This window comes from Giraffa tippelskirchi, chromosome 3 (assembly GCF_054371585.1).
Source record: "Giraffa tippelskirchi isolate mGirTip1 chromosome 3, T2T-mGirTip1v1.2.pri, whole genome shotgun sequence".
In the NCBI taxonomy this organism is placed as follows: domain Eukaryota; kingdom Metazoa; phylum Chordata; class Mammalia; order Artiodactyla; family Giraffidae; genus Giraffa; species Giraffa tippelskirchi.
Window position 1 is genome coordinate 174,961,080 of NC_137277.1, and position 26,928 is coordinate 174,988,007.

At 42.4% G+C, this 26,928-nt stretch overlaps 1 protein-coding gene across 6 annotated transcripts in view; it reads left to right on the forward strand.

Moving 5' to 3' along the window:
* FBXO36 (F-box protein 36) overlaps positions 1-26,928 on the forward strand; it is a 92,462-nt gene that overhangs the window by 59,786 nt on the left and 5,748 nt on the right. For 3 of the 6 annotated variants that reach the window (XR_014080872.1, XM_081585474.1, XM_081585473.1), the window contains 2 exons: positions 14,272-14,444; positions 22,459-22,583. Coding sequence is in view for 3 of the 6 variants with exons in the window: in XM_081585474.1 (XP_081441600.1) it covers positions 14,272-14,444; positions 22,459-22,583 (298 nt within the window). In the remaining 3 variants the exon portion in view is untranslated. The remainder of the gene's footprint in view (positions 1-14,271; positions 14,445-22,458; positions 22,584-26,928) is intronic. The other 3 variants (XR_014080873.1, XR_014080871.1, XM_081585475.1) reach the window with 1 other exon arrangement.

Sequence of the window (26,928 nt, forward strand, 5' to 3'; positions counted from 1 at the left end):
GCAGCACTGCTGTTTCCCCTCCTCCTCCCCCTCGGTTCTTAGGGAATCCCTCAGAACCCCTCAGAAAGCCCTTGGCAGCAGAACAGGGGTGCACTGTGGCACAGAGTGGGGTCAGGGGTCAGAGCCAGGTTTGAATCTCTGCTGCCTCTGCCCAGCTGTGTAACCCCTTCTGTGAGCACATTTCCTCCTCATGCATGCTAAGTCGCTTCAGTGTGTCCGACTCTTTGCGACCCTACGGACTGTAGCCCGCCAGGTTCCTCGGTCCATGGGGATTCTCCAGGCAAGAATACTGGAGAGGGTTGCCATTTCCTACTCCAGGGGATCTTCCGGACCTGGGATCGAACCCGAGTCTCTCATGTCTCCTGAAGTGGCAGGTGGGTTCTTTACCACTCATGCCACCTGGGAAGCCCTTTCCTCCTCATATTAGGGGGTCAAATGCTTGCTCTGTGTGTTCACTGTGAGCATTCGATGACCTGACATGTGAAAGGGTTTTAGAATGGTACAGAATCGGGTCTGTAATCTTTGTTTGCGGTTCTTAGTAAGTACAGGATGTTTGGATTTATTTTACCCGCCCCCTCTTCATCACATTCCCAAGACCTCCTCAAAGTTTTTTCTTCCAAAGGCCTCTCCTGCTAACATCCTAAAGACCAGTGGGGAATTTTCTAGAAATCGCTTTCAATGTTGGTGTCAGCCCCGACAGAGTACCAGAACCGTGTCCTCTTGCTTTGGGAGACGTTTGCTTCTCTGGCTTCCTGGAGCACGTTGGTCTTGGTCCTCCTCCAGCCTCATTGGCATCTTCCTGGTCTCCTTGCTGGGTTCTTCTCATCTTTCCAAATCTAAATATGGGGCCCTGGGTTCATTTCATGAGCTTCTTCTCACGTCAGCTTGTCAGTTTGCACTTATTTCCTGGGGGAATCGGCTCTGTTTTCTCTTTTTGTTTTTAATTTTTATTTATTTAACTATATGAGGTTTTAGTTGCAGCCCTTGGGATCTCTAGTTGTTGACTTCGTTGCTCCGTGGCATGTGGGACCTTAGTTCTCCCATCAGGAATCAAACCCGCATCACCTGCCTTGCAGGGTGGATTCTTTTTTTTTTTTTTTTTAATTTATTTTTATTGTTATTTATTTATTTGGCCGCTCAAGGGATATTTTAATTGCAGCATGTGGGATCTAGTTCCTGGACCAGGGATCGAACCCAGTCCCCCTGCATTGGGAGCACAGTGTCTTAGCCACTGGGCCACCAGGGAGGTCCCAGGGTGGATTCTTAATTACTGGGCCACCAGAGAATTCCTGTGGCTCCGGCTTTAAATGCCACCCATAAGCGGGTAAGTCCCAAATTGGTATCTCAAGTCTGTACCTCTCCCCGTAACTCCACACTCAGATATTTATGTAGGTGCCCCCTTTCTATCTCTACCAAGGGTATTTAGTAGGCGCTCAAAGGTAACATGTCCAAAAATACCTCCTGATCCTCCCCCTGCCAAAATATGGCCCCAGTCCTAAAGTTATCCTTGGCTCCTTTCTTTCTCCTCTGTGTTTGATCTAATCCATCAACAAAACCAGAATCCGAACTGTGTTCCTCTGTGTGGATACCCCCTCCCTGGGGTCTCTCTGTGTGTCCAAATTTCCTCTTCTTATAAGGATACTAGTCAGATCAAATTAGAGCCCACCCATGTGACCTGCTGGGCTTCCCAGTGGTGCAGTTGATAAAGAATCCGCCTGCCAACGCAGGAGACGTGGTTTCAATCCCCGGGTCTGGAAGATCCCCTGGAGTAGGACATGGCAACCCACTCCAGTATTCTTGCCTGGAAAAGTCCATGGACAGAGGAACCTGATGGGCTATAGTACATGGTGTTGCAAAGAGGTGGACATGACTGAGCACACACGCACACACCTGTTTAAAGGTCCATCTCCCACTACAGTCATACTCTGAGGTACTGGGGTTAAGGATTTAAATACATGGGTCTGGGGGAGTGTAGGAGGGTGCATTTCAGCCCATAACAAGATTGTACTTTCCATGAAGAGAATGTCCTGTAATCTTTATTATAGATTGTATCATTATTAAGTTAATAATTAATGGTTGTATTGGTCTCCTATTGCTGATGTGACAAATTACCACAAATTTAATGGCTTAAATGAAAAAATGTATTTTCTTAGGTTTCTGGACTGCTGAAGTGTCACTGGGCTAAAATCAATGTGCTGGTAGGACTGTTTTTTTGGGAGGTTCTGAGGGAGCATTCATTTCCTTGCCTTTTTCAGGTTTTTGAGTTGCCCATTCCTTAGCTCAAGGTCTCTCCCTTCATCTTCAAAGTCAGCAATGGCCGGTCCAGTCTTTATCAACCTGACACTGCTTCCGGGTTCACATCTTCTCTGACCCTGCACTCCCTGCCTCCCTTTTTTCCTTCTAAGAACCCCTGTGATTACACTGGGCCCTCCCAGTTCATCCAGGGTTATCTCCCTTTGTTGTTCAGGTTCTAAGTCATGTCTGACTCTTTGCGACCCCATGGACTGCAGCACACCAGACTTCCCCTTCCTTCACTATCTCCCAGAGTTTGCTCAAATTCATGTCCATTGAGTTGGTGATGCTACCCAATCATCTCATCCTCTGTCGTCCCCTTCTCCTCTTGCCCTCAATCTTTCCCAGGATCAGGGTCTTTTCCAATGATTCGGCTCTTCACATTAGCTGGGCAAAGTATTGGAGCTTCAACTTAAGCATCAGTCCTTCCAATGAATATTCAGGACTGATTTCCTTTAGGATTGACTGGTTTGATCACCTTGCAGCCCAAGGGACTCTCAAGAGTCTTCTCCAGCACCACAGTCCAAAAGCATCCATTCTTTGGCATTCAGCCTTCTTTACCGTCCAACTCTCACATCCATACATGACTACTGGAAAAACCATAGCTTTGACCATATGGACCCTTGCCAGCAAAAGGATATCTCTGCTTTTTAATATGCTATCTAGGTTTGTCATAGCTTTTCTTCCAAGAAGCAAGCATTTTTTAATTTCATGGCTGTCTTCCTTTATCAAGATCTTAATCATGTCTCTAAAATTCCTTTTGCCATGTAAAGCCACAGGTTCTTGAGATTAGGATATAGGACATCTGAAGGAGGGGAAGGGTGGTAGCATTATTCTGCCTGCATGCATGCTAAGTCACTCATCGTGTCTGACTCCTTCAACCCCATGGACTGTAGCTCACCAGGCTCTTCTGTCCTTGGGATTCTCCAGGTAAGAATAGTAGAATGGGTTGCCATGCCCTCCTCCAGGGGATCTTCCTGACCCAGGGATTGAACCCTGGTCTCTTATGTCTCCTGCATTGGCAGGTGGGTTCTTTACCGCTAGAGCCACCCGGGAAGCTGGTTATTCTGCCTACCACAATGATATGTGTCACAGCAACCTAAATTGTAAAATCAAAAATGTTCCCCAGATTTGTATTTTTTTTTTGAGATGTAATATCTTTTTATTACACACATATGCTAGGTGCTGTTGCCTTTATTATTATCATTAGTTTAAAATTTTAAAGTTTAATTAAATTAATTTTATTTTCTGGCTGTACTGGGCCCTTGTTGTGTTCAGGCTCAGAAGTTGCCACACACAGGCTTAGCTGCCCAGTGGTATGTGAGTTCTTAGTTCCTCTTCCAGGGATTGAAGTCATGTCCCCTGCACTGGAAGGCAGGTTCTTTACCACTGGAACACCAGGGAAGTCCCCAGATTTGTATATTTAAAAGACAAGAATTATATATTTTTTATTTTAAAAGTCATCCGTACACTACAAAGTGTAGAGAACTGTTAGCATGGCAATTAAGAGTGTTGCTTAACACCGACTACCTCTGTTTGAATTCTGGCTCCAAATTCACTAGATATATAACCCTGGGCAAATCTCTTTGTGTCTGTGTCCAGAAATATAATAGCATCTACCTCATAGGGTCCTTATGAAGTTTAGTTGAGTGAAGTGCTTAGAATTTGCCTAGCATATGAGAAGAACTCAGTAAATTCTAGCTATTACAGGTTTCTAAAATTTTAAAAGTGAAAATTCCTCTCTTCCTCCAAGTTCCATTCCCCAGGGATAATGACTATAATAGCTTTATTTACATTTGAATTCTTTCTGCTTTGGATTTTGTGTGTGTTTGTTTACAAAAATAGAATTTGTACTTCATAAATTTGTTTTTGCACTTCATATATTGTGAACATTTTTCTGTTAGCATACATAAAGATGTACCTTGATCTTTTCTAAGACTGAATGGTGTTCCAGTGTACAAATACACAATCTTCAATTAGTGGGCATTTTCCAAAAGCCTTTGGGTACATTCTGGGACATATGTATTTTTGCTCAGTTGTGTGAGAATGTCATTAACGTAGATTCTTAGTCATGGAATTACTCAGTCCAAAGATATTTACATTGATAGGTATGGAATATTTTATTTGAGGGGTGAACTCTTGAAAAACCTTGTGTGAATCAAAGTTAACTTGACGAAGATGGTATTTCTGTTAACCAGCTTGAGTAGCACTGTGTGTTAAGGAGGTAGCACAAATGCCATCTACAACTCATTTAACCTCTATAATTATGCCAAGTTTATAATTATGCTACTTTTGACAGAATTTTAAGTTGAGTAATTTACATTATTTCAAAATTTATTCATGAAATGAGACAGCATTAATATTTTGATATCACTATATTTCAGCTTTCAGTAATTAACACCTTACATAAGATGCCAGTCTCAGCTACACTCACAAACTGCTTTCCCAAAAAGTGTGTATTAAATATTAAAGTACTGAATATTAATATGTCCATCCAACAGGATATAGGAGTTTTCTTATACCTTTGACATCTCTAATTAAATATTGTTACTCTTTTAATCTGTTCCAGTCTGATGGTAAAAATAGTATGTTTAATTAGCATTTTCCTGATAACTAGTAAAAATCCCATCATATTTAATTGCCATTTACATTCTTTCTGTAATTTGTCTGTTTGTACTCTTTGCGCATTTGTCTATGAAGTTGGATTTTTTCCCCACCTCTAAGGACTCTAAAAATCTGAGGAAATAGCTATATATTTTTTTTTTTCTCGCTAAGCTAAATAGATAGGAGCAACCAGAAAATTAGCTATCAGAAATACTTTTTAAAATTTAGTTTAGGGCAAATGTGTGCCCACATAACCTCAGTTGAAAGTGCTGATTCATGCATGGGTTGAGATTGAATCCAACCTAAAAATAAGTTGTTTTCCAACTTATCTCCAGTTTTAAGTTGGTTGCTTAGATCTTTAGTGAATGATAAGTTGCAGTTAAGTATTTAGGCCAATCCACAGAAATCCTTGTGATAAAACCAAATGACCTCAACAACCATATTTTCTGAACCAAATGGCAAGGTTTTTTTTATTTCTGCTATTGCATGTGAAAGGAAATGTGGGAACAGGGTTTAGATGTCAAAGTGTTGAAATTCTTTAGACATTTAGATGATTTATGGGGAGAGTGGGACAATGATTGACATGGAGACTATAAAGGAAAATGATAACACTAATAAAAACTAATATCCTAAAATATTGACCTGAGTTCTAGATCCTAAGAATATTGGTTTACCTGGAATCTGAAGGTACAAAAGAACATAGTCTTTACCTTCTTCTCAAAGCTGGGCCAGCCCCAGTCCATGGGACCCATTCCATGGGTCCTAGAGAAAAGGTTCTCTAAGTCCTTTCTTGAGGCCCATGTCTCCACCACTGACCTGGGACTTCATTCTCTCGTGCTTAGCTACCACCTCTTAGTTCACTGTTCTCTCTGTCTTCCCTAACCAGCTGCTCCTTGTCTTCAGTCTGAATCTCTAGAATTTCTGCAGAACTGGGATTGGGTTCTTTGGGTGAAGAGGGAGGCAGAAGGGAGCAAGAGATAGAAGCATGGGAGTCTGGCTCTGGGCTACAGAGCAGGGAAGACAGATCTAAGTAAAGCTCTCATATTTTACCACTTTTTATTACCTAACTTTCGAGATACTTAAAAAAACGCAAATAAAATGCATGTAGTAAAACAAAAGATAAATCAGTTTTAAAAGGTATAGGATAAAAATAAGTTCTCTTCTGGCTCCAAGTTCCCAGTTCCCATGACAACCATCACTAACAGTTTCATATATACCCTTCAAGAAATGGTCTATGCATATATACAAAATATGTTAACACAAAAAGAAGAATCTTGTACATTATGTTCTATACCTTTCCCTTTAAAAGTTTTAAAATTCAGAAATATTTTAAAGCTACAAAAAAGAACAGAAGATAATATTATAGACACCCAACACCACTAACAAAAGATTTTAAAATTTGTCACATTTACCTCTTTTTATTCAAATTATCAAATATGTTGGTGTAAGAGCCGACTCACTGGAAAAGACCCTGCTGCTGGGAAAGATTGAGGGCAAAAGGAGAAAAGGGCAACAGAGGATAAGTTGGTTGGATGGCATTACCAACTCAGTGGACATGAGTCTGAGCAAATTCTGGGAGATTGTGAAGCACAGGGAAGCCTGGTGTGCTGCAGTTCATGGGATCGCAAAGAGTCGGACACGACTTATCGAGTGAACAACAACGACAAAGTTACCCATACATCCTCTTCTTCCCGTCTATAGCATCTGTAGTGCTGTTCTCATTTTTGTTTCTTGATAATAGTAATTTGTACTTTCTCTCTTTTTTCTTGATCAACCTTGTCAGCGGTTTATTCATTTATTTTTTCAAAGACCTAACTTTTATCTCTGTTGATTTTCTCTATTGTTATTTACTTTTATTATTGATTTCCATTCTTTCTTTTATTATTTCCTTCCTCCTACCTTTCTTAGGTCTGATTTGTTATTCTCTTCCTAGTTGCTTGAGATGAAAGCTTAACTTATTGTTTTCAGCCATTTCTCCTCTAAGTTTTCCTTAAGTGCTGCTGTAGCTGTATTAGGAAAGTTTTGATATGTTGCATCTTTATTCTCATTCATTGTAAAATATTTTCTAAGTTTCATTTTTATTTCTTCTTTGATCCATAGATTATTTAGAAACATCTTATTTAAGTTCCAGATAGTTAGGAATTTTTTGATTATATTTTTTCTTGATTTCTAGCTTAATTGCATATGATCCAAAAATCTACTCTGAATGGCTTTAATTTTTTTGAATTGTTTTAATTTTGTGTTATCCTTTCTTAGGGCCCTAAGAATCTTCTCTTTACTATCCCAGTTTTAATACAAATGCTGTTGAAGTGAGACTCATATTTACTTAGTGTCTTTAAAAAACACTTAAAATTTTACACATATAGTCAAATTTCTGCTCCTCACCTATTTTTGCTCTATTCCTTTCTACTAACTGTTCTGAAATTGGTATCATTTCCAAGCATATTTTATTATACATAGTCACAAATACATAAATAATACACTACCTTTGTAAGTTTTAATTTTTACATAAGTGGTATACTATATTTTCAACTTTATTTTATCATTGAACACTTTTTGAGATTTATCCATGTTGACAAATATATGTACATATCTCAAGTTCATTCATTTCAATGGCTTATGTTATTTTATATTGTAAACCACAGTTCACTCAATCATCTCCCTTACTGAGGATAGTTAGGTGGTTTCCACTTTTTTGCAACAATAAATCTTCATTTATCCTGGTGCAATGTGTAAACATTTCTCTAAATTGAGCACGTCATGGTGTGTTTGTAGAATTGTAAAATATGTGCCTCTTCAACTTTATTAGGTATTGATAGTCTGCTCTCCAAATAAGTTAAATCAGATTATATTTCCATTGGCATTTTATGAGAGAGATGCTATTTCCCCACATTCTCACCAACATTTAGTGTAATCAGAGATACATGTTAATTGTCCCAAGCTGGGTGTGCAAATTCCCCGATTAGTTATGATGTTGAATACCCCTTCTTATATTTATTGATCAGTTTCCTTCTGAGAGCTGCTAATTCATCTCCTTTGTCTATTTTTTCTGTCTGGTTGTTTACCTTCTTTGCATTCATTCTAGGAACTTCCTCATGTATATTTTGAATACCAATTCTTTGGTTTGGCTATATGTGCTACAGATATTTCACCAACTCTTTGGTTTATCTTTTCACCTTGTTTATGAGTTTTGCCCATAAAGAAGTTTATGGTTTTAATGGAGTTCAAATTTGTCAGTCTTTTAATATATGACTTGTACTTCTGTGTTTTGTTTAAGAAATCTTTTCCTACCTTGATTTCATAAGGATATACTCCTATGTTTAATTCTAAATATTTTGTGACTTGTTTCTCATACTTGGTCTTTAAGTTATCTCAAGTTTGCTTTTGGTTATGATGATATGAAATATTATTATTTTTCTGTATGGCCTGTCAATATGGCCAGCACCATTTATAGGATAGCTTATTATCCCACATTGTTTTGTAATCCCATCCTTACAGGTTGCAAGTTCCAATGTACATCTGCCATTTCCAGGGTTATTTAATTCTGTTGGTTGATTACTCATCTTACACCAACTACACTGCTCTAATTGCAATTTTATAGTAAGTTCTCTTACCTGTGGAGATGAATTCATCTGTCTCCTCCTCCTTCTATTATTTTTTTTAAGTTAATTAATGTATTTATTTTTAATTTTTTGGCTGTACTGAGTCTTTATCATTGCAAGTGGGCTTTCTCTAGTTGCCTCAAGCGGAGGCTTCTCTTCATTGCCGTTCACGGGCTTTTCATTTTGGTGGCTTCTTTTGTTGTGGAACACAGGCTCTAGGTGCATGGGCTTCAGTAGTTGGAGCATGTCGGCTCAGTAGTTGTGGCTTGAGGGCTCTAAAGCACAGGCTCAGAAGTTGTGGCATGGGCTTAGTTGCCCTGAGACATACGGAATCTTCCCGGATCAGGAATGAAACCAGTGTCCCCCGCTTTGGCAGGCAGACTCCCATCCACTGAGCCTCCAGAGATGTCCCAGTCTTTTTAAAATTAATTATTTATTTATTTTTGGCTGTGCTGGGTCTTCTTTATTGCGCAGGCTTTCTCTAGTTGCAGCGAGGAGGGGCTGCTCTCTAGTTACGGTGCATGGGCTTCTCATTGTAGTGGCTTCTTTTGTTGTGGAGCATGGGCTCTAGGGCATGTGGTCTGCAGCAGTTGCAGTGTGTGGGCTCAGTAGTTGCAGCTCCAAGACTCTAGAGCAAAAGCTTAGTAGTTGTGGTGCATGGGTTTCCTGGATCTTCCTGGACCAGGGATCAAACTGATGTCTCCTGCACTGTCAGGCAGATCTTTTACCACTGAGCCACCAGGGAAGCCCCTCATTCTATTCTTTACATGGGCGGTTCTTGACTTTTTATTCTGCCTCTGAACTTTAAGATCAGCTGGTAAATCTATGCAGAGCTCCCTGCTGAAATTCTAATTGGATTTGGATTGACTTTCTAGGTTTTTGACAGAACTGTGATCCTTTGGTTTTCCTAAATTGAGCATGGTATTTCTCTCCATTTATTTAGATTTAATATTTTCTTCATTATGGTCTTATATATCTCTTGCTCAAATTCTTCCCAATCACCTTACAATTTTTTATAGTTAAGAATAGAATCTTTAAAAAAAGTTTAAGAAATTCTGTTTTGAGTTTTGACTATAGAAAACATGCATGTGCTTTCAAAGTCAAAATTGTAGAACAATGTACATTCAGAAGTTTGCAAAACTTTCTGCTACTACATAGCAAGGATTCCCTTTCCTCCAGCTTTTTCCTCCCTTTTCTCCAGCTTTTTTTTTTTTAATAATATTTTCCTCACTTTTCTTTAAACCTATCCTGTAAAGCCTCCTCAGAGTCTGTCAGGCTTCTATTTACTTAGTATAATATTTGGGCTTCCCTGGTGGCTCAGACAGTATAGAATCTGCCTGCTATGTGGGAGACCTAGGTTAGATCCCTCAGTTGGAAAGATCCCCTGGAGGAGGGCGTGGCAACCCATTCCAGTGTTCTTGCCTGGAGAATCCCCATGAACAGGGGACCCTGGCAGGCTACAGCCCATGGGGTTGCAAAGAGTTGGACACGACTGAGTGACTGAGCATAGTATAATATTTACTGAAGGCTTTTCAGACTTTAACTAACACGCTCCTCAGTTCAGTTCAGTTCAGTCACTCGGTCATGTCCGACTCTTTGTGGCCCGATGGACTGCAGCACGCCAGGCCTCCCTGTCCATCACCAACTCCTGGAGTTTACCCAAATTCACGTCCGTTGAGTCGGTGATGCCATCCAACCATCTCATCCTCTGTCATCCCCTTCTACTCCTGCCCTCAATCTTTCCCAGCATCAGGGTCTTTTCCGATGAGTCAGCTCTTCACATCAGGTGGCCAAAGTATTGGAGCTTCAACATCAGTCCTTCCAATGAACACTCATGACTGATCTCCTTTAGGATGGACTAGTTGGATCTTCCTTGCAGTCCAAGGGACTCTCAAGAGTCTTCTCCAACACCACAGTTCAAAAGCATAAATTCTTTGGTGCTCAGCTTTCTTTATAGTCCAACTCTCATATCCATACATGACCACTGGAAAAACCATAGCTTTGAGTAGTCAGACCTTTGTTGGCAAAGTAATGTCTCTGCTTTTTAATATACTGTTTAGGTTGGTCACAGCTTTTCTTCCAAGGAGCAAACATCTTTTAATTTCATGGCAGCAATCACCATCTGCAGTGATTTTGGAGCCCCCAAAAATAAACTCAGCCACTGTTTTCACTGTTTCCCCATCTATTTGCCATGAAGTGATGGGACCAGATGCCATGATTTTAGTTTTCTGAATGTTGAGTTTTAAGCCAACTTTTTCACTCTCCTCTTTCACTTTCATCAAGAGACTCTTTAGTTCTTCTTCACTTTCTGCCAGAAGGGTGGTGTCATCTGCATATCTGAGGTTATTGATATTTCTCCTGGCAATCTTGATTCCAGCTTGTGCTTCATCCAGCCCAGCATTTCTCATGATGTACTCTGCATAGAAGTTAAATAAGCAGGGTGACAATATACAGCCTTGATGTACTCCTTTTCCTATTTGGAACCAGTCTGTTGTTCCATGTCCAGTTCTAACTGTTGCTTCCTGACCTGCATACAGATTTCTCAACAGGCATGTCAGGTGGTTTGGTATTCCCATCTCTTTCAGAATTTTCCACAGTTTATTGTGATCCACACAGTCAAAGACTTTGGCATAGTCAATAAAGCAGAAATAGATGCTTTTCTGGAACTCTCTTGCTTTTTCGATGATCCATCAGATGTTGACAATTTGATCTCTGGTTCCTCTGCCTTTTCTAAAACCAGCTTGAACATCTGGAAGTTCATGGTTCACGTATTGCTGAATCCTGTCTTGGAGAATTTTGAGCGTTACTTTACTAGCGTGTGAGAGGAGTGCAATTGTGCAGTAGTTTGAGCATTCTTTGGCATTGCCTTTCTTTGGGATTGGAATGAAAACTGACCTTTTCCAGTCCTGTGGCCACTGCTGAGTTTTCCAAATTTGCTGGCATATTGAGTGCAGCACTTTCACAGCATACTCTCCTCAAGTTCATTCAAATTTCCGCTGCTTTCCAGTTTCAAAGCCATTCCCACATTCTAGGTTTCCACAACAGTTGCAGGTACCTAAATCCTTATTGTCTATGGTGTAATAAATTACCCCAAAACCCAATAGCTTAAAACAATGTGTGTGTTTGTGTGTTTGTGTGTGTGTGTGTGCTCAGTTGTGTCGACTCTTTATGACCCCATGGATGGTAGCCCACCAGGCTCCTCCATCCATGGGGATTTCCCAGGCAAGAATACAGGAGTGGGTTGCCATTTCCTTCTCCAGGGGATCTTCCTCACCCAAGGATCAAACCCTCTCCTTTTGTGTCTCCTGCATTGGCAACTGAATTCTTTACCACTGCACCGCCTGGGAAGCCCTAAAAAATAATAAATGTTTATTAACTCAGAGAGTTGGGTCAGGAATTTGGGAGCAGCATAGCTCAGCCATTCTGCTCCAGGATCTTGCATGATGTTATCTGAACCCCAGTCATCAGAAGGCTTGGCTGGAGCTAGAGGATCCAGTTCCACCATGGCTTACATGGGGACACACACACACACACACACACACACACACACGGCACACACACACACACACACACACACACACACACACACGGCTCTTTCAGTTTCCTCCCCCACAGACCTCTCCACGGTGCTGTGGAGTAGTATCAGGTCATGGCCCTTGACTTCTCTGAGAGTGAGTGATCCGGGACAGCAAGACAGAAGCCCCGATGTCTTCGATGACCCAGCCTTGGGATATTTTTGCAATTCTTCTCGATTACCTAGGCCAGCCCTCATTCACTGTGGGCTTGGCACACACAGGGGCATGAGTCCAGAAGGAGAGACCCAGGAGCTCTCTGGAAAGCTGGCTGTCACACAATCCAACACGAAGGCAGGGACTTTACTCTTCAGAATGGGGTTTGTTCTAACCTTGTTTTCCTTATTTTAAAAGAAGTTAAGGTTGGTGACCTATTGGCTATAAAAAAAAAAACAACACAAACATGCAAAAAATTTTTTTCTAAGTACCCCCATACCTGTATACTTTGAAACTACCCCATTACATACTTAGGGGCTATATGTCCTTTTATAACTTCATCTTAACTTTCAACTTTCATAATTTCGTATCTTATAGCTTTTATAACTTTAACTTAAAAGACCTTATTGGTAGAAACTTTCTTTCTTAAAAAAGTGCTTATTTATTATTTGACTGTGTTGGGTCTTGATGGAGGCACACAGGATCTTCGTTGCGGTGTGCAGTCTTCTCTCTAGTTGAGGCTTGCAGACCTAGTTGCCCCACAGCATGTGGGTGGGATCTTAGTTCCCTGACCAGGGATTGAACCCCCAGACCGTGCATTGGGGGAAGGATTCCTAACCACTGGACAATCAGGGAAGTCCTGGTAGAGACTTTCTAAAGTACATTTGAACATGTACTTTGAGCATGCTTTCCTGGCATTTTAAAATGTTCAAATATCTCCAATTATTTTAAAGAAATTTATTATACTGAAGGTTTTGTTTTTTCAATAATTAAGTGCCTCTTTTTCCTTCTTATTCTGCTGGTGGGCCAGGGGTTCGTCACAATAATACCCTGTGAGGATGAGTTTTTGAGGGGTTATTTTCCTCCCAAGAAAAACTCTGGACTTTAGAAGGGCTTTGAATTAGAAGCGCTTGCTATTTAGAAGCAACTAAAACCCTTAATGCCTCTAGAAAGCTGGACTGACCAGTTTTGGAGAGAAATGTTATATGGCTGGCTCTTCCAGGTTAGCACAATCAGAGCTTTTACATAAACATAGCCCTCACCTTGCATCCATTTTGAAATTGGAGAGTCATCAACCTCTAGGATCACCGGTCTGCCTGCTTATGCAAGGAGCCCGGTATTCTTGACAGCTTCATTCCACTTGCCCTGGAAGGAATGTTCCATGTTGGTAAGGAAGTATCCCCAAATCTTGGACACTTAGTCCCTTATAGAGAATCCATTCTGTCTGTCTGAGAGAAGTTGTCTAGAAAGGCCAGATGTGGTGCTTTTGGAGGCAGAAGTGAAAAATGAGCTTCAAGAAACAAAGTCCCCAGCACTGGAACCACTGTGATCCACATGCATAAAATCCTCTGTTGTAACCCCATTTTTCTTTCTCATAAAAGGGTGGTAGCCTTCTTCCCTTCTTTCTTCCTCTCATCCATTCATTCTAGATTATGAAAATAATTACATTGGTAATACAGAGTTTATGATAAAAAAAAGATTGCAAAATACAGATAAGCAAAAGGAAGAAAAAAAAAAATCACCCCCTGGATTTAACAACTCATAATTCACAATTTCACAGGAATAAAAGAAGGTGAAGAAGGAAGTTTGGTAGAGAAACAATGTATAGCAAGAAGAGAACAAAAATCGATCAAAATTAAGGGCTATTAAAGTGTTTCACACCAATCTGGGGGCAGAGGGGTAGAAAAAAATGACGTGAACCAGCATTCTGCCTAGTCTTGGCGATTGGAAGGATGAAGATGGGGATGACATGAAGACTAGTTAAAGTCAGTTGTCTGGACGGGAATTTGGTTCAGTCCATCACTGTGTTCAACACTGAGTATACCTAAAAGATTTTGATCTCAGGTCAAAGGCAGCTGTTGAAAACAAATACCTCGTAAATACATACCACTGGTCCCAGAGACAGCTTGGTGAAAGTAGGAATGACTCAGCAAATCTAACGTCACTCTCGGGGCAAAATGCCCCAAAGCTTGTCTTATGATCATAGTTTTTATGTGACTGCATATGATAACCATGTTGTTTTGTTGGCTTTTTTTGAATTTCAGTTCAAATTGCCTTAATATTTGGTTCAAGAATATTAGACTATGTCTTCAATTTATGTGAAGGTAAATTTGACTTCCTTGAACGGCTCTCAGACAGTTTGCTGCTGAATATCATTTCTTATCTGGATCTTGAAGACATTGCCAGGCTTTCTCAAACATCACGCAGATTTGCAAAGGTAACAAATTATTTTGTGTCTCTGTAGAATTGTCCTTGTGCTTCCTCAAAATTGTTTAATTTTGTTTCAGGTTTTCTTATTGTTAAATATAGAAGTGGTTTGTTATTTACATTTATTTCAGCAAGCATTTAGCATTTGTTGAATTCTTATTTATGACAGATACTGTCCTAGGCACAAAAGCGACAGAGTTGAAAAGACATTATTCTTGCACTTGAGAAACTTACAATCTAATAGAGAGCCATACAAGTGCAAATCATTACAATGTAGTGTTAGCAGTTCAACAAGGGAAGTGTGAAAAGGCACAAAGAATACAAAGTGATTTCCTCTGCTTGGTTTCACAGAAATGGGTTACTTTATCTGGGTTTTGAGGGGAAAATAGGAGTTTGTCGTGTGGTCTGGCCAGCTAGGGACATTCCCGGTCAGAGGGGCATTCCAAGTCCAGGCAGGAACTGGGCAGAGGCATGGTGGCATAAGAGAAGAAGGCAAGTAGTCGTTACTCCCCATCCACTTCCATTTCTTCCAGTAAGAGCCCTTTTCTGAATTACCTGTCCTCCCACGATGGGTGATTCTCAGGCACTGTTCATTGTAGTGCCCAGTTTTTTGCCCAATGCCCCAAGCTCATCGAAGCTCTCTTACTAACTCTGGATCCTCAGCAGAAGGACACAGGAATGGAAAACACAGTGGTGATTTCAACCAACATTAGGACCTTGATGCAACTATTATTAGTTCCTCTCCCTTGATCCTGGTTCCTGCCCTTTCAGCCATTCATTCTACGGTGCTGCTATGTACTAAACACAGACATACTATCCTTCCATTATGGAGCTTCCCTGGTGGCTCAGTGGTAAAGAATCTGCCTGCAGTGCAGGAGCCGTAGGAGACGTAGGTTCAGTTCCTGGGTTGGGAAGATCCCCTGGAGGAGGACATGGAAACCCACCTCCAGTATTCTTGCCTGGAGAATCCCATGGACACAGGAGCGTGACAGACAACAGTACATGGGGCCGCAAAGAGTCAGACGTGACTGAAACGATTTACTGTGCTTTGGGGCTTAAGTTGGACTTCCCTCATAGCTCAGTTGGTAAAGAATCCGTTTGCGATGCAGCAGACCCCAGTTCGATTCCTGGGTCGGGAAGATCCTCTGGAGAAGGGATAGGCTACCCACTCCAGTACTCTTGGGCTTCCCTTGTGGCTCAGCTGGTAAAGAATCTGCCTGCAATGTGGGAGACCTGGGTTCGATCCCTGGGTTAGGAAGATCCCATGGAGAAGGGAAAGGCTACCCGCTCCAGTATTCTGGCCTGGAGAATTCCATTATAGTCCATGGGGTTGCAAAGAGTTCGACACAACTGAGCAACTTTCATCATCATCATCATCATGGGCTTAAGTTAATCAGCGTTGGAGTCTGTTGTTTGCAACTGAAGAACCTTAACTCAGTATTTAGCTGTAACATACCAGGGCAATGTCCATTCACAAGAGAGTGTGCAATATCTCCCAAGGTGATTCAAATCATAATCTTATTATCTAAAAAATCAACAATTTTTCCATAGTTATGCAATAAAATTTCTTCATTTTTATATATTAATTTTAAGTTATACAGTCTGTATTACTTAATATACCCCTTTTTAGTACAAAAACATATATACTTGATTCCCCCCACCATAAAATGGAGGACCAGAAACAAGTATTATGAATAATTATCATACTGTATATTTTTTCTCCACTTAAAAAAAGGTATTAAAGTTAAGATTTTTGTACTTGTTGCTGCTAGGAAGCTGATTATTCATATTTTAAAGGAAGGAGGATTCTTGTTTGTTTGCTGTTTGGTTTTTTGTTTTTTAATTGATATGTAATTGACATACAACACTGTTAGCTCCAGGTGCATAGCGTGGTGACTTGCTATTTCTATATATCACAAGATGATCACCACTGAAGGAGAGTTTTAAGAGAATAAAATATAGGAGTGGGAATATATGAAAAGCTTCTGCTAGGGCCTGGGTCCGTCCTGAGAGGCAGTGGAAGGATTTGATAGAAAATAACAGCAGCTGCAGTGGCTCATGGAATCGATTCCTTACTGGGAGCAGCTGTCTTTCCTCCGGGTTTTGCTCATTTCCACTTGCTAGTCCTCTCCCTCTCAATGTCCTGACATTATTTTAGCGCAGTCTTGATAATAGCCTCCATAATTTACCCAGAGCTCTAAAGTAAGGCTTTTCTAGGTTGCTGATTTCAGCCCTCAGAACCCTTGAGGAGCAGAATTATTCCAAGATGGAACATGATCCAGGGCTGCTGCTTTTTTTCTTTCTGTGTAATATTAACCTTTCATTTCTGTCATCAATCTGAATATTGTGGTCATTTGCCTATTTTCCCCTTCATTTATAAACTACTTTCATTTTTGTTTTGTCCCATCAGCTATTACATTATTTTATTAAGAAGTCTTCTATTTCAAACTTTTGGGGGCATTTTTTTTTTAGTCGTGGAATTGATTTATTATCAATGAACATTTACTGAGCACCGACGACACAGGAAAAACCCTTCTATACATTGCGGATAGCCACATGGATCCGTCAGTCCCTGACCCTGAGGAGCTCGTCATCCTGAATTGGGGGCAAATTTACTGGCAAATTATTCATGTCCCTGTCCCACCCTTTCCTGTGGTCCTGGGGAGGGAGGTCTCCTTCCTGTTCCAGGTCAGTGCCACCTGCCACCTGGTGCCAAAGTCTAGCCAGAGGGATTTCAGGTTGTCACTTATCTGCTTTTTCTTTTTTAAAAAATTTTTTCTTATTTATTTCTTTTGACTGTGCTGGGTCTTCGTTGCTGTACTCGGACTTTTCCCTCTAGCTGCAGTGAGCGGGGGCTGCTCTCTAGTTGAGCTGGGAGGGCTTCTCTTATTGTGAAGTGAGGGCTCTAGGGTGCACGGGCTTCAGTAGTTGCACAGTGTGGGCTCAGTAGTTGTGGCTCCCAGACTCTAGGGCCCAGGCTCAATAGCTGTGGCCCATGGGCTGAGTTGCTCTGCAGCTTGTAGGATCTTCCCATATCAGAGATGGAACCCCTGTCTCCTGCATCAGCAGGCAGATTCTTGACTACTGAGCCACCAGGGAAGCCCTTTTTCCTCTGTGTACTTGTTGTTACATGTATTTTTGCTTTTTATTTATAAAAATTTTAGATTTATAAAAGTGTCGTAAAGATAATGCAAAAGGTTTGCATATGCCCTTCACCCAGCTTCCCCTAACCTGGGACATTTATCAAAACTCAGCAGTTAATGTTGCTACAATACTATTAACGAAACCACAAACTTGATTTGTATTTCATCACTTTTTCCACCAACGTCCTTTCAGTGTTTCACAATCCAATGTGGGATACTACGTTACATTTAGTTCTTATTTCTAAATCTTTCAATTGTTTTTTCCTCTCAGTATACTGATTTTTCTCAAATCAGTCTCATCCTACATAAAAAACAAAAACTCTTGACTATATTCTTATTAAAAAAATGTTTGGCCTCCAACACTGCACAGTATATGGAAGTTCCCCAACCATGGATTGAATTTATGCCTTGATCCCTGGGTTGGTAAGATCCCCTGGGGTAGGAAATGGCAACCCACTCCAGTATTCTTGCCTGGAGAATCACACGGACAGAGAAGCCTGGTGGGCTACAGTCCTTAGGGTCACCAAGAGTCCGACGCGACTGAAGCAAACTTAGCACATGCAAAGTGGAAGTGCAGATTCTCAGTCACCAAACACTAGACCACATGGGAAGTCCTCTTGGCTCTATTCTTATTCAATCTCTTTCCTTCCCTGTTTGGGAAAAAAAAGGGTTTGCATGTCAGTTCACTCAGCAAACCAGCATCATTCATTTGACTGAGATTTTAGAATCTTTGAGAAAATGGGAACATCAAGCAAGGGTGTGTCCAGGTGACACAGTGTAAAGAATCCCCCCTCTAATGCAGAAGATGCAAGGGATGTGAATTTGATCCCTGGATCGGGAAGATCCCCTGGAGGAAGAAATGACAACCCACTGCAGTATTCTTGTCTGGGAAATACCATGAACAGGGGAGTCTGGAGGGGCTACAGTCCATAGGGTCGAAAAGAGTTAGACATGACTGAGTGACTGCACACACACACACACACACACACACACACACACACACACACACGGGTGATAACAATATAAATTTGTTTCATGTAAATGACCGCTCTTTAACAGAGGTCAGCCCTTCCTATTGCGGGGAGATTTAAAATATTCCTTCTTTTATAAAACAGTGGTATTAAAAACATGATAATTTTAGCAAATTACCCTTACTTGGCGAATTACAAAGTGAGCAATCTTCTTTTGGTTCTTAATTGTTGTTTTGTTTGATTTCTAAAAATTTCACTGGTCTTATAACATCCAGAATTCTGGGAATCCCTGGTCTTCCATCTGCCTACCTGTCCTCTCTCATCTCCCTTCTGTCCACGCCTCCTAATATCTCTGGCCTCATTCACAGTAACCCCTTGGTTGTCACATCCAAAGGATGAGGCCTCCCACCCCCTGACCCATCTCTGCTTCCAGGATTCTCTGGCAGGTCTCTTCCTGGTGGCTTACTCGCTGATTCACTGGCTAAACCTTTCGTGTGGGCTGAAGGTGGCTTTCTCAAATACACGCTGGTCATGTCACTGCCCTGCTCAGTGACCCTTAGTGATGTCCCGTCATTTTCAGAATGAGATCCAAAGTCTTGGCTGGCACTTCAGGCCACTGTGTCCCAGCCCCGGTTCCCGCCCACAACCACAGCAAGGTAGACTGTGTGCGCAGTCCTGTGTGCTCAGCTCTCTGTGCCCCTAGGCCTTTCTTATGTTGTTCCCTTCAGCTCAGACGGTAAAGAATCTGTCTGCAAAGCAGGAGACCTGGTTCGATCCTGGGTCGGGAAGATCCCCTGGAGAAGGGAATGTCAACCCACTCCAGTATTCTTGCCTGGAGAATCCCATGGACAGAGGAGCCTGGTGGGCTATAGTCCATATGAGTCACAAAGAGTCCATGACTGAGCGACTAACACTTTCTTTAGGAGGAATGTCCTGCCTTCTGACACACCACTCTTAACTCCTGAATGCCCCCTCCCTTGATTGGGTTTTGTGTTATGTCAATTTTGTTTTATTTTTGAAAAAGAAAATTGATTTGCATTACAATAACCAGGTTGCCAATTGAAAAAAAAATTATATGTCTTTTAATGTGTAGTAAAAAGTAATTCTTCCTCCCATTCTTGATCCTCATTCCTCTAATTCTTATCTCCAGCAACAATCACATTACCAGTGTCTTGTATGTCCTTACAGGGAGAGTCTATGCACATGTAACTGTGTGTGTGTGTGTGATGTGTGAGCGTATATACATATATATATATATATACACACACTCTTTTAAAAAGCATATGGTAGCACTTTATATATTGTTCTCTGGCAGTGTTTTTATCTAAAACATATTTTAGATACTCTTTCATGTCTGTACATATACATCTTCAATTTAGGAAAGTGCTTTAAGTTATTGTTATATGGACAAGTTGGAATTTTTAAAACTAGATCCCTAATGATAGACATTTAGGTCATTTTCCCTCTGCTATTTAAAAATAACTCCCCAGACTATGGCCAGACCAGACTCTGCAAAATTGAGTTTGCCTTGGAAGCATAAAGGCACATGAGAGACACGGAGGGTATGGGGACTCTGGGTGGGCGGGGGTCCGAGCCTGGGAGAGCCCATGGTGCTAGCCCACAGCCAAGTCTGTAAGTTTCCACTTATCACACTTAATGCCACCAGTGATCAGGGCTATCTGGCTGCCTGGCCTTGCTCTGATTTCACGTTGACCAAGCCTTGGAGCCTCCAGGGATGAGCATCTAAAGGTCTGGTGGGCTGGAAGGTTGTATTTCTCTGGGTAAACCAACATAGAGGCATCCCCTTTATTGCTGCTGTTTGGTCACTCTGTGTGCTGTGTGCTAAGTCGCTTCAGTCGTGTCCAACTCTTCGCAACCCCGTGGACTGTAGCCCGCCAGGCTCCTCTGTCCATGGGATTCTCCAGGTAAGAATACTGGAGTGGCTTGCCATTTCCTCCTCCAGGGGATCTTCCTGACCCAGGAATTGAGCCTGCAACTCCTGCATTGGCAGGTGGATTCTTAACCATCTGAGCCACCAGGGAAGCCCCTCCTCTTTATTGGAACTTGGCTCAAATGAGCACACCCTTGAAAGGTGGATCCTGTGTCACAGGACACCAGAACGTCACACCGAGGGCCAGCCCCGGGGTTGTGGTGGGCTCACGGAGGTGAGGCTGCCACATGGGACCTTCCTGGGGGCTGCTGAGGTCCAGATGGGAGGGAGTGGGCACACTCGTGACCAGCAAATGGACATATTTGTCTTGTCCAGAGCTCAGGAAGAGGCCCCTGTGAAACCCACTGATGAAGAAAGTCCCTCCTCTGTCACATTTTGGTCTACGGAGAGCAGATTTTTCCTCATGGTCCCAAATTCTCTATGACTGTGAGTCCCAGGCCTGGCCAAGTAGGTAAGCCACCTGGGGAGCCAGTGGATACAGCCAGGCCAGGCTCCGAGCGTCAGATTGGGTAGTTCTTGGTGGACCCAGCAAGTGCATTTATTTACAACCCGATTCTAAGCATCCGGGACAAGAATCTGACCACTTGCTATTAAAACTCTACAGATAAAATATCTCCCGAGGCTCTGAAAGGCTGGAAGCCTGGGATGGGGGTGACGGGGTTGTTTTGACATCTCCACTGTGTACAGAGAGTGTGGGAGTTTAAATCAGCTTGCGGCCAGAGAGCTGGGTTCTGTTCTTCACTCAGTGACTCCCCACCATGAACCCTGGGCAGTCACACCCTTATCCTCTCTCAGCCTTAACTTTCACATTGTAAAAGGAAAATTTTAGCTATTAATAGATAAGTCCTAGGATCCCTCACGCGAAGAACCGACTCATTTGAAAAGACCCTGATGCTGGCAAAGATTGAAGGCGGGAGGAGAAGGGCACGACAGAGGATGAGATGGTTGGATGGCATCACCGACTCAATGGACACGAGTTTGAGTGGACTCCGGGAGCTGGTGATGGACAGGGAGGCCTAGCGTGCTGAAGGCCATGGGGTCACAAATAATCGGACACGACTGAGCGACTGAACTGAGCTGGACTGAACCGAAGGATCCCTTCCCACTCGTGCAGTTTAGTGTGTTGCGTTCATGCACCACCACCAGGGGGAGCTAAATCCACGATCAGCTGTGTTTTGGATCCAAGTGGCTGGAGTCACAGTCAAGGTGGGTGTTTTGTCTTCTGCACCCTGACATGTATCAAGGAAAAGAACCCCAGGGTTTGGGAGTCCTGGCTGGGGGTATTTTGTGGACCAACTTATAATGCAAACCAAAACTAAATATTTTCCTTATGAAATATAATGAGCCATAAATGAAGTTACACTGGTGGAAATTTCAGCTCTAAGAATTCCTTGCTTTCCCCCCAAACCTCATCATTTTTCTCCCATAATTTCTGTTATACAAGATACACTGACACCCTGAAATATATTGTGCTGGGAAAGAAATAATCATCTAGAGTTCATGTTTTTAAAAGGTTTAGATCTTTTTTTTTTTTAATAGTAAGAAATCTTCTAAGAGTCTTCCTTTACTGTTTATATTTAGAATATGTTGTAATCCGAGTAGAGAAACTCGACCTTGAAGGACTGTTGAAGGTGGGATAAAACAATGAATGACCTGCCTAACATCAAAATGTCTGGAGGGTTGTCAGTATTGTAAGATTCAGTATTGCTGTTTAACAGTAACATTCATGATGTGAATATAATAGTTTTTGCCTTTAATATTTATGCAGAAAGGGTCTTAAATGATGATGCCCTATTATTCTATTCATTTCTGTTTGTAATTCGCTCTTTTCCTTTATTGGAATACGTTGAGACCAGCATGAAGTATGAAAGTAAAGACTATAGCCTGCTTTCTGCTCCAAAGTGAGTGTAATAGTATCATGAACAGAGATAATGCTTACATGCTTTTCCCCTTCTCCAGAAAGAAAGCAGGATGCATGGGAGCAAAGCAGGACCCCACCAAGGCCAGGCCAGGGGTGGTGAAAGTGGACTGCTTGGCCTCCTGAAGTTATGGATGGAGTGGGTAGTGGCAGCTGGTGTGCCCAGGTGGGTCCACACACCAGGTGGGTCCATGGTGAGGGACATCAGTCAGGCACACGGTCACTGCACTTTCAGACAGCTGTCACACTGTGGGGGAGCTCTCAATCCTGGAGCTGGGAGACCTCCCCAGACTCCCCACCATGGTGACTGGCCTGGCCCCCCAGTAGCTAGGTGCCCATGGGACCTTTCTTTCCAGTGTCTTCTCAGAAATGCGTGAGGTAGCATCTGTCTCCCTTTCCTGCCCATCAATTGCATCTTTCCATGTGCTTTACCTGTGTTACCCCTAGTAACTTTCACAGCACTGAAAGTTTAACATCATTTCCATGTAGTCACAATTAGTACCACTTATTGAATACCTACTATGTGCTAAGCATTGGATGTATATAATCCAGTGAAATCCTCAGACAGAGCTGTGGGATGGATGGGTAGAGACCACCCAGTCTTGATTATCAAGGAGGAAATAGAGACGCAGATAAAGCAGACAAGTAATGAGCAGTGGAGTCAGGTGCTGTGCCCAGGCAGCCTTACTTGGTGGCCGGTGTGCTTACATCACTTTATTCTGCTCCTTAGATGACCAAATGCAAGATTGGATGTGGAGACAGGCTTGGAGCAATAAGTAGAATGTCCAGGAGGACTTAATTATTAAGTGTCAGGGCCAGTGCTCAAAGCAACTGTGCTGGTTACCTTGTCTACCTTGGTACCTGAAGAACATAAGGAAAATGTTCTGTCTCTTATAAGATGGAGTTAAGTATGTGAATGTGTTTTTTCATTCAGTTGGACAAGAGCTGCAGCAGGTAGGTCCCACGATGACAGACCGTGGCCTTGAAAGAATTTTCCTCAGGTCACATGGGAGCATCCATGAGCAGTAAGGCAGAAAAGGTCCTCATGCCTCAGAACAGGCCACAGTCTTCACTCTCCTTACTGCTGTGTGTGTTGTGCTTAGTTGCTCAGTTGTGTCCGACCCTTTGAGACTGTATGGACCGTAGCCCACCAGGCTCCTCTGTCCATGAGGTTTCCCAGACAAGAATACTGGAGTGGGTTGCCATTTCCTTCTCCAAAGGATCTTCCCAACCCAGGGATCAAACCTGGGTCTCCTGCATTGCAGGCGGATTCTTTACTATCTGAGCTACCAGGGAAGCCCCGACCTTCCTGCTATGTTACTATATACTTGTGATAGCTCAGATTCCTTTTTAATACATCTTTAGAATATTTACCTCTGAGTCATTTCTAATGACAGGGCTTCCCCAGTGGCGCAGTGGTAAAGAATCTGCCTGCAATGCAGGAGCCTCAGGAGGTCCCTGGGTTCATTCCCTGGGTGGGGAATGTCCTCTGGAGAAGGAAATGGTAACCCACTCCAGTATTCTTGCCTGGAAAATCCCATGGACAGAAGAGCCTGGTGGGCTACAGTCCACAGGGTCACAAAGAGTTGAACATGACTGAGTGACTAAGCAACAACAACAGCATTTCTGCTGAACCAAGTTTGCAACCGTGGAATTTGTACTGGTTGGTGGTTTAGTTGCTAAGTTGTGTCCAACTCTTGTGACCCCAAAGACTGTAGCCTGCCAGGCTTCTCTGTCCATGGGATTTTCCAGGCATTTGTACCAACAGAACGGATAAAGTCAGAAGATGGCTTGAGTCTATACCAGTTTCTCATTTCATTGATGGGATTCCACAAAGGTGATCCATCCTGAATGAGTTTCACTACAAGAAGGACCCCCATCATTATCTTTTGAAGTAGTCAAAGCTTCTAGTCATCCTTAAATTGCAGTTACATATCCAATACTAGAAAAATTCAAAATTTTTCCTACTCTCCATAGTAGGATAGACCAGGTTAGAGATTGTGACTTGGGGCCACAAACCACCCTAAAGCTCCAGTGGCTTGAGACAATAATAGATGTTCATTTCTCTCATGATTCATACCCACTGGAGGCTGACAGGAGCCCTGCTCCACAAAGTCCCTTAGGGACTCAGGTTATTAAAGGCATCACTGTCTTCTAACTGAACATTATTTACATAGCTGTTCAAGTCAAAGAGCTCATCTTTAATTCTTCCTTTTTCTCTTGCTTCTCATTTAATTCATTAGCAAATCACATGAGCCCCACCTTCAAAATATATCTACAGGCTGATCATTTCTCACCTCCTACCTTGCCACTACCTCTTACACACCCTCCTTATATCTTCCTGGATTTTTCATAAAGAATGCCACAGTAGATTTGCTTTCACCTGGTGGGCATAGCAGCTCACTTTCATCATTTTGCCTTAGTGCTGTGTCGGTTCTCCAGCTATGAGTCATACTTACATCACAGCAATATTGATCCCATTATCTTCTTACATGCTAGTCCACACTGATGACATCATGCTGCTGAGCAAGGGTAGCAGATACCTTAGATGCCTTGGTGTAAGATATGTGTATGTAAAAGAGTTGGAGATGAACTCAAAAATTGAGAGACCTGCCGTCTCCATGTGTTATCTAGAATCCATTGCCTTATTGTAACTTGCTATTCAGAAAGGCTTTCCCTGTGGCTCAGATGGTAAAGAATCTGCCTGCAGTGAAGGAGACCTGGGTTCTATCCCTGGGTTGGGAAGATCCCCTGGAGAAAGGAATGGCAACCCACTCCAGTTGATTCTTGCCTGGAGAATTCCATGGACAGAGGAGCCTGGTGGGCTACCATCCATGGGGTCATAAAGAGTCGGAAATGATTGAATTGACGCATCCTAAGAAAGCAACACAGCTCTTTGTGGATCTTTTAGTTTTCAAGGTAACATATAACACATTTGAGTTTGCTTCTCTGATTCATCTACCAAGTAGCCCATAAAGCTGCCAGTTTTAAGTAGGGCCCAACAGCTGGTCCAGAATGCAGGGTAAGCAGATGAATCACTTGCTCCTTACGATCCAGCAGATTGGTGCTTAGAGTGTCTGTGGCCTGTGTGGCTATGGTCTATCTTGATCCTTGCGTCATCAGGAAAATTACGGCTCATATCTCTGAGGTTTTTAGAGTAAAGGCATGGATGCTTTTGCAGATAACGTTCTGCTGCTGAGAAACAGCTCTTGGATTCCTGTGGGGCAAAGCCTGATGTTTTGCCTAGATGGTCTTGAACAAGATTTAGAGATTAATGTGGAATTTGGGGAAGAGGTTTTTGGATCGACTTTTCAGAATAATCCAAAGAATCAGGATATTTGTGTCCCGTGTGACTGTTCACCAAAGAGCACTCAGTGATGAGGACATCTTCAGGAATGAGATGGATGAGGTGGTCTGGTCTATGGATGTCAGTTAGCTCCTTTCTCCCACTGAGTTCATAAACCAAGTGCCCAGGTGGCAAGGATGGAAATTGTACATGGACTCAACCACATGAGTCTCCTCTTTTCAAGATTAATCTGTCCACTGGCACAGGAGGGGCAGTGCTGAGCCCCCGGGAAGGTACTCTGGGAGGGTCCAGTCATTAACAAAGTGCTCAGTTGGTAACACAGGCTTCTAGGTGGTGCCAGTGGTAAAGAATCTGCCTGCCAATGCAAGAGAAGCAAGGAATGCGGGTTCAATCCCTGGGTCGGGAATATCCCCTGGAGAAGGAAATGACAACCCACTCCAGTATTCTTGCCTGGGAAATCCCATGGACAGAGGAGGATAGGGGGCTGTAATCCACAGGGTCGCGTAGAGTTGGACACGATGATGAAACACCACCACCGCCAGGTCAGTTACATGGGACCCTGTCCACCATGGAGGAAGCAGCGATATGTCTTCCCTGGGTGAGGTTCCTATTCTGGGTCTGGGTCTGCTTTCCTGGCACACCATGCTCCTTCAGCAACATCGTGTATAAATTGACCGAATGCTTTATTTTTCCATCATAGTAGCCCACACAAGATTGCTTCAGATTATCTTTTTCTGAAATAAATAAATTCACTTATTAAACAAATAGACATAAATACAGAGATGATGAATACAAAATCTCCCACTCTTAGCATATACTCCACTATCTAGAAATAGTTGTTTTCAGGGAATGAGGGAATGGCGTTTTGGAGGCGCTTACTCCCTCATCTCATCAGCTAACAGACAACATCTTGGAAGGCTGGAGTGCAGTCTGACAGGATGTAATGCATGCTCCCAGTCACTGAGTGGAATGTGGTCCTCTTTCTTCTGTAGCTACAACCGAAGGATGGACGTGGCAGAACCCTCTCTTGGAGTCATGCCTAATCACCAATGTGAAAAAAAATGTTGCTTTCTTCTTCACAGCTTTAGCTGCTACTAGGCTAGAAATGTTGATGGTCAAAGAATCAATACATTCACATAAAGAACAAGAATGATTCCACCAAACTAGAAATTAAAAGTGTTCCCAGTCTATCTGGGGCTCCTAA